We start from the raw sequence: 12,660 nt of genomic DNA, 5'->3' as shown, positions 1-12,660 counted from the left end.
TATGAGTGGTGTTTGGATTTCATCTCTTCTGTGATGAAACGCTTCATTCTCCACTTGACCTTATCAGCTTCTTCAAAGAAAACATGTACATGGGAGGGCTAGTTAGATGCACGTAACTGCCTTCTTTGTATCTGCCTTTCTGTATATGCAAAATACAGATTTCCTAGATAGGGACATCCTTAAAAAGCAATTGGAGGCGTCCTATAAAGACCCTTCTTGGCTGTTTGCACTTTTGGATTAAATATTTAGTTTTTGAACAATTTACAATTGAAGAAGAAACAATCATATTTATGAGACCATCTGTTTTGTCTCCTCAGGTAAAAATAAAAGAAGCAACCGGACTGCCACCTAATCTCTCTAACTTTGTCTTTTGTCAATATACATTTTGGGATCAATGCAAGTCAACAGTAGCGGCACCAGTGGTAGATCCAGATGTGCCTTCACCTCAGAGCAAGGATGCTCACTTTACAGTGACCTTCTCTCACTGTAAGGTAACTATTTTCATTACAAAATAGTGTTACCAGGAGGATGGTATGTTTGAGATAAGCTATTTTAGAATTTGAACCTTGTTTCACTGGGGAAAGAAGGAAGGAATCAAGTCATATAACTAACGGCTTTTAACTGTACTTTAGAATGCCATATTATATCACTTCATCACATCTTCCAAATGCAGCAAAATCATAAAAATTCTTTAGTTAATTGGTCTTTTAAATTCAATTGTCATCTGTAATGCATGGGGGAAATTATAGTTTATATAATGACGTTATATGCTTGTTTGGTAAGCTCAGTAACTTAAAGATCATTGGAACTGTAACATCATTTTTATGGGAATTTTCAAAGCATGAAATACAGTATGCCAAAGCAGGAATTGCTGAGATGGTATGTTTCACAACTTTCTTGACCAGAGTTGAGCTTTGTGATACAAACTGTATGGTTTTACCATGCAGGTAGTTACTTGTTTGGCGTGTCATACAAACTAGTTGAGGGGATACAATTATTTCATTTGATTGGATGTGATTTATTTTTCTCATTGCCAGGACTATGTGGTGAATGTCACAGAGGAGTTTTTGGAGTTCATTTCAGAAGGAGCTCTTGCTATTGAGGTGTGGGGTCACAGATGTACTGGCAATGGCAGCTCTGTTTGGGAAGTTGATTCTCTTCATGCTAAAAACAGGACACTGCGAGACAGGTACAAATAAATTACACGGGAATGCTTCCATCAGCTTTCCAAAGTCTTTCTAATACTTGTGGTGCACAAAATAGAGTTTAGTGAGGCAATCATTGGTTTTTGTGGGGATGTATTTTTAGGTGGAATGAAGTAACTCGAAGAATAGAAATGTGGATTTCCATACAAGAATTGAATGAGATGGGAGAATATACTGCAGTTGAACTCCATCAGGCAAAAGATGTAAACACGGGGGGGATTTTCCAGCTTAGGCAGGTATGTGTCTTTTTCTGTGTCTTCTTATTCATGCTTAAATTGATTCTTAATTTTATTCTTAGTTTCTCTCTCCCTCTCTATCTTTCTTTCCTTCTCTCACTTACCTGTTCAGGGTCATTCTCGCAGAGTTCAGGTGACAGTGAAACCTGTACAACATTCAGGAACGTTGCCTCTCATGGTAGAAGCAATTCTTTCAGTCTCTATAGGTGGTGTGACTGCCAGGTCAACCAAACTGCAACGGGGCTTGGACAGCTACCAGGTAAGACAATTACTTTTTCATCCGTTGCTTTATTTTTTTGGTTTTGTTTTACTGTTCTAGAGCCAGGTCAACATAGTTCCATAAGGGAGCGTAGCACACTGATATGTGATACGTGATTTTGCAGTTTTACATGTGTTTGAGGCTAATATGTATAATGTGAGCATATGGTGCTAAATTTGCTTTTTTTGCTTGTAACTTAAGGTATAACTGTTAAAGAGCCAAGTATGGTGTTAGAGTATACACAAAACAGCAGCAATATGGAAATTGTTTTTAGCTTTGTCTAGAGGCGATTAATAGTCGATTTCTAGCTCCATTAATTTCCCTCCCTTACAGGGATGGTGAAAGTTGTGGAGGGGAAAAGCAGGAGAAAATAAAAAAAAAAAAAAAGAAAATGAATAGAGAAAATGCCTTCTAGTGAAGATACTGTTTCTCTTTTCAAAAAGGACTGAGCTATTACTTGATCAGAATCAGAAATAGCTATCACTGAATGTGAAAGGGCTATTTTGTTTAGGAAGAAAGTTCTTAAGTATAAATGGCTTCAGACTGATCCTGGACACATTCCTATTGGAAATAAAGCACGCTTTTAACAGCGATGGCAAAGAACAAGTGGAGTGGGCCACCCAGGGAAGCGAGGTGCCTTTTGTCAGAAGGGTTGCGTTCAGAACCACAAGTAGTTATACCCTTAAATACAGTTGAAACTGTAAAATGTGAAGATTGGTGATACACTTGATCGGTCCCTTTTCTGGCACTGCATTCTATGCTATAATTTTTTTTTGGTAAATATATTCACTAATACTCAAATAGTGGATTAGATGCTATAGCCTGTAATGAAAAAAATCTGTTTCTACCTGTTAATAGGACTTTGGTTATTTGAATGTTGTAATTTTAACATTTTACAAGTTTGTGGCAGAAATGTTTGTATTTGTGTTTGGGGGTATTTCTGTGAGTTTCTGTTGAGAGAAATGCATGTTCTTTTGTGTTTTACAAAATTTATTTTCTCCTACCAGAAGGAGGAGGATGATGGTGGTGATATGGATAGTTACCAGGTATTGCTGCTGTTGCTGTCAATCCTGTGGCATGGGGCACAGCTAATGCTAATAGCCAGCAACTTTCAAATGAACAAGCGTACTGGAGCAAGCAAAAGCGGCTTTGAAATATATATATGCTGTGCATTTCAGAGGCTACCTGGGCTATAAAACATCGCTATTTCAGTTTACCTTGTGACTTTATACTCTTGCAGTGTGCTTTCTTCTCTAGCACTCAGCAGTCAGCTCTCCTAACTGGCTACGTGAATTGCTCTGTGAATAAAAGCCTAGAAACTTTTCATTTAGAATGAAAACAGTTTCCAGTGAATAGCACAGAACAACCACCTGCAGTTGCAGGCATCTTTCTGAACCAAATTATGCAGCATAAGGTTGTTTTCTAAAGAAAACATGTAACCTTTTGAGTTGTGCAATGTTCTGAACTGCTAGTGGGAGAGAGAGGGAAGGATGCGAGTGTGGGGAATAAAGAAGCTTCACTGAAGCATTTTTTTTTTATCTACACGGAAACAAACCTTGAGCCTGGCTTTTTGTGTGATAAGTAAATATAGGTCAGTCAGAGTTTAGCAAGTGTAACACAAGAATCATTTAAAAGGCGACAAAGGGCAAAAGAGGAAATGCCTGAAAAAGTAAACCACATTACAGATCTCTACATGTAAGTCTTCTTTCTAGTGTAGGCAGCTTTACAGACATAAAACCAGTTAGGTGAGAATGCTGACGTCCTTTAAGATAATGTATTAGGTTTTACAGCAATCTCAAATATATCAGGTACTAACTTCTTGCGGGCTGTTTATGCGCTTCCTGACTTATCACAGAGAAGAACGAACCACATTTTCTGTGATGCCACAAAGCATGATTGCATGATGGGTTTTGTTTGCATGAGAAATCTTTTAATTGCACTGATAGCAGCTGCTAGCAATGGAATTTTGGGCAGGTTTGAGGGCATACTGAACTGTCTAATCTTCAGGAGAATTTATGATCAACTGATGATACCTGTTTTTCCTATTCCATACGCTGTTAGAAAGTGTGATTGCCACTTTTGTGTGCAATTAGCCTATGGTGTATGATTCTGTTCAGCGACTGAGGCAGTCACGTTTTCTTTTCTTTCTGTTGGAATTTGAGACTTCGAAGCAAATAACCTTCCATTCATGGGTGATGAGGTACTTAATCAGTGTGCATGTCAATCGGGGGAAAAAAGTTTTCTGCATCATGCAAGCTGTTTAATATCAATTCTGATAAAATTATCACAAAATTCACTGCCCTTTAATCTTAACCACGTAGCCTTATAACTTTCTTTTCTCTTTCTATGTTAGGAAGAAGATTTAAACTGTGTACGAGAAAGGTGGTCTGATGCATTGATAAAACGCAGAGAATACTTGGATGAGCAGATTCAAAAGATCAGCAATAAGCAAGGTTTGAAGCTTAAAGTCACTGTCATAAGTACTTTATTACCTGTACTATGAAAAATTTATGTATAATATTAATCTCTTTCACTGTAGAAAAATCTGAGGATGATCTAGAACGAGAAGCCCGGCTGGTTGAACAGTGGGTCGGGCTGACAGAAGAGAGGAATGCAGTATTTGTTCCAGCACCAGGCAGTGGAATTCCCGGTGCCCCCGCAAATTGGTATGTTCAGAAAAACCATTGGAGTAGTTAGCTTTTTCTACATGAACATTGCACACTACAAGGTAAAAATCTGAGAACGTTTTAGAGCTCTCTACATTTTCCTATAATGCTACCAATTACACTTAGCTGGCAGAAGGCTAGAAGGTCAGGTGCTGGTTTGAATGTAAGAAAGGTTTGCTTAGTTAATATATTACATAAAGTAGCTTTGAGATAGCTTTCAAGATTTGAAAATCACCTTTGAATTTAACATAGTATTTTACACTTTTTCAAAATTCTGAGAGAGTTATCCTGTAGTTTGACTCCTTTCAAAGAAAGGAGTGGTTTGAAAATTAATGGTAGAACGCGTGGTAATTTCACTGATAAGGGGTGGGGAGGGAAGAAATTCTGATTTTAAAGGAGGTGTTCTCTTTCCTCATTTAATTTCATTTAAAATTGTGTTTTAACTGGGCTTGTTGGAACTGATGTGCAAAAACAAAGAATGCAACATGTTAGATTTGGGAAAATGTGGACAAGAAATGTGGCTCTGATCAAGCATACACTGATGTCTCTGACAATGCCTAATATCTCTTCTTCATTGGGTGAATGATGTAGTGATAATCTTTCCTCCCCTTTTTTTCCCTTATCCACCTGAAATGTGCTGTGGTCATACAGAGAAAAGTGTGTTTATTGATATAAAGATTATGTTTTGTCATTAGTTACATATTCAGTTGTTTGAAAGGTTGCTAACCATTATGTATGAGATGACTACAACCAGTTAACTTTGGAAGAAACAGAACAGGATGTTTAAAACTTGTCCTCCTCACAGAATGATCAGGGTTGGAAGGGACCTCTGGAGATCATCTGCCAGAGCAGGGTGACCTACAGCAGGTTGCACAGGACGGCATCCAGGCGGGTTTTGAATGTCTCCAGAGTGGGAGACTCCACAACCTCTCTGGGCAGCCTGTGCCAGTGCTCTGCCACCCTCAAAGTAAAGAAGTTCCTCCTCATGTTAAGATGGAACTTCCTATGTTCAAGTTTGTGCCCGTCACAGCAACTGAAATGTGCTGTGTGGTGTGAATTAAGTTTTGGTAAAGCACTACATTTAGCTACACGTGTAGATAAACAAATCATTGTCTGTGCAACATAGGCATTCAAATTAGCCATCAAAATGTTGACAGGTTTAGTCATTGGTTACACTTAATATGAAGTTTGCATGGAGATCTGTTTGCCCAAATTAGCTTAGGTTATGTATTTGCCTTCCTTGTTCACAGTAGTTTGTTTTGTTTCAGGATTCCACCTGCAGGAATGGAAACACATATACCTGTTCTCTTCCTTGATTTGAATGGTATGTTGTAATGGCAGATGAAGAAAACTGGGGGGAGAAATTAGTTTGGATCAATAAATTGTTGAATGAACGAATGAAAGTGAAATGTCTCAGAAGTCAAAACAAGTCCTGGCAATGATCCTGTGTGATACAGCTTGTAAAATGATTTTTCTCCTGATTCCTTATGTTGGAATAATTATCTGTAGAGGCTTACACAGCTAGTTTAATGAAGAGTGTGTTAGGACTACAATGAGCGTTTTGTTAGAGAATCTAAATCTTCTCCCTTTGAAGGTGTTTAGTTTCACACGTGAGAAGATTATCAATATATATTCTTAGGACACAGATACATTATAAGCAACAAGAGACTAGAGTTAGCACCACATTCAAGGACTGTTTAGGAAACAAGCAGAGGAGGATCCACAGGCCTTGTCACATCGAGCACTTCAGTGGGCTAGTAGAAGTGCTTATATAGGCAACACATTAATACCTGCTTTAGAAGCTGCTTTTGGAAAACGATATACGCTCTTTCCTTTATTCTCCAAAGAAATGTTTTTATTTGGGTTTTTTTTTTCATTATCAGCAGAGATTAACAGACAGAAGATCAAACAGGATATTTAAACAGATTAATGGATCTTTGCACAACTGTTGTTTGATGGGGTGGGGTTTTTTTGGGTTTTTTTTGTTTGGTTTTTTTTGGTTTTTTTGGTTTTTTTTTTTTAGCTAAAAGCCTAATGTAGCCAGAACTTTTCTCAATTTAAAGATTCCCTAATACGTCAGAAGTGATTTAACTGAGATAAGCTGGTTAGGGTGACAGGTGGATAAATCAGAAATTTTCTGTCTTGGTAAGTTAATGTTATGAATAACTAGAAATAGTTTTGAATTCTGTTTAGGCTATGTGAGAATGTGTTCAGGCTGAGTTTTAACCTAGTTTTACTTCCCTTCTTTTGTATGCTGAAATTGTCTCCAAAATATTGCATAGTAATAAAATTAATGAGGATTAAATGTATTATGAAATACATGTAGGACTTTATTACAGCTTTGTATTACAACTTTGCCTCTATATATTAATATCCTTTGGTATAAAACTATTTCATTCTTTGCACATTTGTTTCATTAGCTGATGACCTCAGTGCCAATGAACAACTTATAGGTCCCCATGCATCAGGAGTTAACTCAATACTACCAAAGGAGCATGGGAGTCCATTCTTTTATCTGCCGATCATAAAACACAGTGATGATGAGGTAAATTGTTAGCAAGCCTCCTTCTTGACAACTGCAGCTTATGTTAATACTTTCTTCTTATGTTTTATTTTCTACTTGTATGTCTTTAATAACTGTTATAATTAAATTTTTGTCGTAGAAGTACAATCTATATCTAGTGCTGCCTTTATTTTCTGGCCTATTTGTTTAAAATTTAAGAGGATAATGACTTGTTAGCCCTTCTGCCTTAATTCAGAGGTGACAAGTCTGAGCTCTTCTTGGTGAAGGAGTAATTCAGCTACCTGACTTGAAATCCTTCTTCTTTCCTCACTCCTTCATCGTTCTTCTTGCAGGCTCTTGGTTCTTCAGAGAAAACAACTTCATTTATTATGCATACTAGGCAAAGCATAATGTTTATATAAAACTTTTTCCTTTGTAGTACACAATTACATTTTTAAATATAAAGTTTGGGAATTGTTGGAAATAGATGGTTCTGAATCCGTTTTGGATTTTCTTAACTCATTTCTTCCACCTTCTGTGCCAACTCAGGCCACTGCGTAAGAGACTGTTTCCAGAATAAACGGGATGCCAAAGTTGGGGAGGAGGCAAGGGGAAGGAAAAAGATGTTCTGCAGGATGGGAGCATGTTTATTCTGTATAGGCCTTTATAACCTAATCCAATACAGATAGGAGATTTACCATTGAATTTGATAAACTTTTAATACAGTTGCAATAGGATTTGTATTCTTTCCTTCAGTCTTGCTTCTGCTTTCCTCTCTGCCTCCATGTGAAGACTTCCTTCTGATGCAGCGTTTGCACAATGCCAGGATTGTGCTCACGATTGTGTTCCCAAATATCTTAACGCCTCTTTATGCTTCTTCTCATAAATTCCTCACTATGAAAAGGAGGTTTCACCCCATTTTATTCAGTTATGCTTGTTTTTCTTTCATTACAGAATTGCTTTATTTCATGTTAAATCACTGCAAATTATACTTTTTGTTAGAGTAATTGAGTCTTTGATTTCCCTTTCCTCCCTCCATTTCACTTGTCTGCATAGGTTTCAGCTACTGCTGCTTGGGACTCTTCTGTCCATGATTCAGTGCACCTGAACAGGGTAACTCCTCAAAATGAGAGAATTTACTTGATAGTGAAGACTACTGTGCAGCTCAGCCATCCTGCTGCAATGGAACTGGTATTACGCAAAAGGATTGCTGCCAATATTTATAACAAGCAGGTAAGAAGTTAATATATTGTTATTAATAATTTTGTTTGATATACTTAATTTTACAAATGTGTTTTCTTAGCTGCTTGCTTCATTTTCTGTAAGTTTGGTCCCTCCAATTCTTAAGAAAGACAAATGAAAAATAGATTATTATAGGTTGCAGTGAAGCTGTGCACTTCTGGTAAATCCCTTTGAGCAGTCCATTTTTCAACCTGATTTGGTTCAGAACATAACAGGTGGTACTTTTGTAACAAAAAAAGGAGTTTACCGTCTTGTCTATACAACTCAAAATGTTTGTTTATCTGTCAGGGTCACTGTAGCTACTCTAGTCCTGAAAACATCTTTGGTGCCTTCAAATGTGCAGTGTAAACACAATATATCTTTTTCCTTTCGCTTTGCTACTTTCTGTGTTAATTACAAACCAGGCTTGTTTCTCACCACTACCCAAGTGTATACGTTCTCTACCCACTTTTGCGTGATGATCTGTGATAGGGCATTTGCTTTGGCTACAAGAGTGGTTGCTATTCCCCTTCCTTTGCTGCTGCATGGATTTAGGCAATGAAATGCTCTCTGAAATCATGTTCCTTTCTGTTTCCCAGTTGATTTGAGACTAAGAGCGTATTTCAGAATTGCTTCAGATTTTGCAGTGCAGTAGGGGAAAGGAGCACAAAATGCCTGTTGTACTACTAAGCAACTTACTAAGCAGCTGAATTCCATGCCTTTTTGTATTTGTTGTGTTGTCCTTTGTTAGTTTTGTTTGTCTAAAATGCCTTATTAGATGAAAGTTAAGTTTACAGATAGTGATGTAAAGGCTAACTAACCTGACAATGAAGCATGCTAAGCTTGTGATTACAACAGTGAAAGCTCTGGTTACCGTTTCAGTTATGGATAGAAAGCAGATTTATGCTTTGCTATTGCAAAATGAATTTTTTGCCTGTTGAACAGGTGGCTGATAAAATGAGAAATGTTGGTATTTGTACATTACTGACTTCTTACCACCGCAGCTTCTCGGTTACAAGTTACTACACGAGGATAGAGCATCAGTGCAAAATGGGAGGAAAATGTTACTGATTGAACTTAGTAGCATGTAAAGAGCACTTAAAAGATCATCAATGCTAAAATGGAATTTATGGTCATGAACGATGTACTTGTGTGGTAAAAAAAATTTTTGCATTACAACCTTTTATTTCTTAGGATGTCATAAATAATAACTGTCAAAAAAATAATTGAAAATTACTTTGTTTCTAGAGTTTTACCCAGAGCCTGAAAAGGAGAATATCCTTGAAAAATATATATTATGCCTGTGGAGTGACCTATGAAATAGTATCCAATATACCAAAGGTAAATTATCATAGAATCATATGGTTTAGGTTGGAAGATCATCTAAAGAAGATCATCATCTTAAAGATCATCTAGTTCCACCTCTCCCTGCCATGGGCAGGGACACCTCCCACTAGACCAGGTTGCTCAAAGCCCCATCCAACCTGGCTTTGAACACCTGTGGGGATGGAGCATCCACAACTTCTCTGGGCAACCTGGTCCAGTGTCCCACCACCCTCAGAGTGAAAAATGTCTTCCTAATATCTAATCTAAATCTACCCTCTTTCAGTCTAAAACCATTACTCCTCATCCTGTTGCTACACTCCCTGATAGAGTGCCTCCCCATCTTTCCTGGAGGCCCTTTTAAGTACTGGAAGGCCACAATAAGGTCTCCCTGGAGCCTTCTCTTCTCCAGGCTGAACACCCCAACTCTCTCAGCCTGTCTTAATAGGAGAGGTGCTCCAGCCCTCTGATCATCTTCATGGCCCTCCTCTGGACTCGCTTCATGCCCTTCTTATGTTGGGGGCCCCAGAGCTGGACACAGTACTCCAGGTGGGGTCTCACCAGAGTGGAGTAGAGGGGCAGAATCACCTCCCTTGACCTGCTGGCCACGCTTCTTTTGATGCAGCCTGGGATATGTTGGCTTTCAGGGGCTGCGAGCGCACATTCCTGGCTCATGTTGAATTTCTCATCAACCATCACCCCCAAGTCCTTCTCCTCAGTGCTGCTCTCAATCCATTCTCCACCCAGCCTGTATTTGTGCTTGGGATTGCCATGACCCACGTGCAGGACCTTGCACTTGGTCTTGCTGAACTGCATGAAGTTCCATATGGCTTTGGTAATTTCACTGAAAAGAGCAGAAGGACCTATTGCAGTGGGTGATACTGATTGAGTAGTAAATGTCCTGCTTTGCTAAGAAGAGGCAGCTTGCCATAATGTGTATACCGAAATTCAGTGGTGAGATCCTGTTATCTTTAAACGGTTGAAAATTGTAGGGATTTTGTTGACTGTGTTTAGCTGAGTTCTTGTCGTAGAGCTCTTTTTGAAATCATGTTAGTGTCTGCAGGGAGAATATAGAGGGTACTCAGAGGGATGTTCAGGTCAGTGAAAACAAAATGAAACAGTGAAAGCAGGAGTGTAAACTGCTTTTTATAGAAAAAGCTTGTGCGAATTGTAAATCTACTATAAAATTTATTTTAGAGGTAAACTGGACAAGTGAAAATGTAAATAATCTTATCACCATGTAATTGTCACTGTTGTGCAGTAGTACTTAAAATTTAAATTCTAGGGAAATCGCACAGAGTACCTAAAATTTGAGAAGGAAGTTATATATACTTGCCTAGGAAGTTGTCATTAGTTAATCCTTAACATATGTGATTTCAGGTTATATATACATTATTTCTAGAAGTACATTGGCTAAAGAAAATGTGCAAAACTTCTCCCAAGCATGACCTCTTCTTAGTTCAGCATAATTTATGTCTGTATTGAAAAGTCCTGGATCATTGATTATAATTGGGATTACTGATCAAGTTAAAGATTATCCATTCAAATGAATTTCTGGATTGAGATGGTCTAAAGTAGTGAATTACTAGTTTAAAAACAATTGGTTTTAATTTTTAAAAAGCTTCAATAGTGTAACTTGTAATTTAGGCTACAGAAGAAATTGAGGATCGTGAGACCTTAGCGCTGATGGCCGCAAGGAGTGAGAGTGAGGGCACATCGGACGGTGAAACGTACATTGAAAAATACACACGTGGTGTGCTGCAAGTGGAGAACATTTTGAGCCTTGAACGACTAAGACAGGCAAGGAAAAGGCACTTCTTTCACCTTTTGAACTGGATTGTGAGAATTCAAGTAGAGATGATTGATGTTTTAAAAATATTAAATCTTCATTGTTTTTTAGGGGTTTTTTTAGAGAACGTTGGATGGATAAATGTATGGCTAAGTTACTTCTGTATTCTGAACTGCAGAATTCCAATAGTGGTGGGTCTAGTAACTTATAGCTACCTATGGTGTAGTACACAGAACCTGAACAGGCAAAGGCCAAAGAATGCGTTCCAGATGCAAATCTTGGTGGTTGTGTGTGCAAACTAAGATTTGTATATGCAAGCCCTGCTTGCTGTTGTTTGCCACACTGAAAAAAGTTTCTATTCTGCTTGATCATTTCTCATGAGGAAACCATGGCATTGTTTCTGATGTGTTCTTTTCTTTATACAGGCAGTCACGGTCAAAGAGGCACTCTCCACCAAAGCGAGAAACATCCGCAGAAGCATCAGCACTCCAAACGTCCACAATGTAAGGACCCTTTATCATCCGGTAACTTAGGTCTAATGGGTCAGGGGGGTGCTTTTTGTGCGCTGATGTAATGCTTACACAATGTGATATGGTAATGATTATTCTGAGCTGGGACTAACCAACCTTTAGGAAAGTTGTCAGGAGTGAAAATCAGTCACTCGGATCCCCTCCCCACAACTGTCCATCCTAAGATAACAAAGTTGACAGGCAAGTGGGAGTGTTGGGTGAAACTCTCCTCCTTTTATGAGGATATTCATTTTGGAAGTAGTTCAGGATGACAATTGTCCTGATTCAGATTACTTTTACTTCAAAGTCACTTTATCTTTTTTCACGGTATAATGGATAGTTTCCATTTTGTGTGTTCTCCTGTCACCCACTCATACAGCACAAACATAGCTGTCCTTATAAATAATCTTAGCTGAAAAAAGATAACAGAAAAGTTGTTAGTACTAAATGATCACAGTGTTTCCTTAAGCCATTATATTTTCTAAATAAAAGGTAGGCATTTTGTCATTTTGCCTATTGGTGTTCTGTAGGTATCCTGTAGCCGACTAGATCTTTCTGCCTGTGATGATGATGATAAGGTATGTAAATGTGACAACAAATGGTGCACATTCTTAGATCCCCCGCCTTTAAAGCAAGATGTATTTGAGAATTGAAAAAAATAGGAAAACAGTATTTTAAATTGTGTGTTTACATAATATAGCTTCAAAATGCTGTACTAATTACATATTATTTTGAATTAAACCTTCTTGTCCTTCCCTGCTCTTCATATTAGAATTGTAGAAACTGATATTTAAGAGGGGGGAAGTTATGGCAAAACTGAATATATTTCACTGAAAAGCTAATTAGCTTCTAAACAATCCATTTGTGTGAAAGAAAATTGTCTTAAGTCAGTAACTTGACATTCATTTGGTTTGTGGTTGTTTTTTTTTTTTAAAAAACCCTACCTTTG

At 37.9% G+C, this 12,660-nt stretch overlaps 1 protein-coding gene across 1 annotated transcript in view; it reads left to right on the top strand.

Annotated features, from left to right (window-relative positions):
* KIF13A (kinesin family member 13A) overlaps nucleotides 1-12,660 on the top strand; it is a 118,646-nt gene that overhangs the window by 94,164 nt on the left and 11,822 nt on the right. Inside the window, exons 21-34 of the mRNA XM_009895801.1 lie at nucleotides 318-491; nucleotides 1,038-1,189; nucleotides 1,309-1,441; nucleotides 1,554-1,700; nucleotides 2,708-2,746; nucleotides 4,054-4,153; nucleotides 4,240-4,366; nucleotides 5,635-5,690; nucleotides 6,787-6,911; nucleotides 7,926-8,102; nucleotides 9,339-9,431; nucleotides 11,061-11,213; nucleotides 11,628-11,705; nucleotides 12,242-12,289. Of these exons, the coding sequence (XP_009894103.1) occupies nucleotides 318-491; nucleotides 1,038-1,189; nucleotides 1,309-1,441; nucleotides 1,554-1,700; nucleotides 2,708-2,746; nucleotides 4,054-4,153; nucleotides 4,240-4,366; nucleotides 5,635-5,690; nucleotides 6,787-6,911; nucleotides 7,926-8,102; nucleotides 9,339-9,431; nucleotides 11,061-11,213; nucleotides 11,628-11,705; nucleotides 12,242-12,289 (1,602 nt within the window). The remainder of the gene's footprint in view (nucleotides 1-317; nucleotides 492-1,037; nucleotides 1,190-1,308; nucleotides 1,442-1,553; nucleotides 1,701-2,707; nucleotides 2,747-4,053; nucleotides 4,154-4,239; nucleotides 4,367-5,634; nucleotides 5,691-6,786; nucleotides 6,912-7,925; nucleotides 8,103-9,338; nucleotides 9,432-11,060; nucleotides 11,214-11,627; nucleotides 11,706-12,241; nucleotides 12,290-12,660) is intronic.

The sequence above is a fragment of the Charadrius vociferus genome, unplaced genomic scaffold (genome assembly GCF_000708025.1).
Source record: "Charadrius vociferus isolate BGI_N301 unplaced genomic scaffold, ASM70802v2 scaffold422, whole genome shotgun sequence".
NCBI classification, from domain to species: domain Eukaryota; kingdom Metazoa; phylum Chordata; class Aves; order Charadriiformes; family Charadriidae; genus Charadrius; species Charadrius vociferus.
This window is presented reverse-complemented; position numbering and strand designations above follow the sequence as displayed.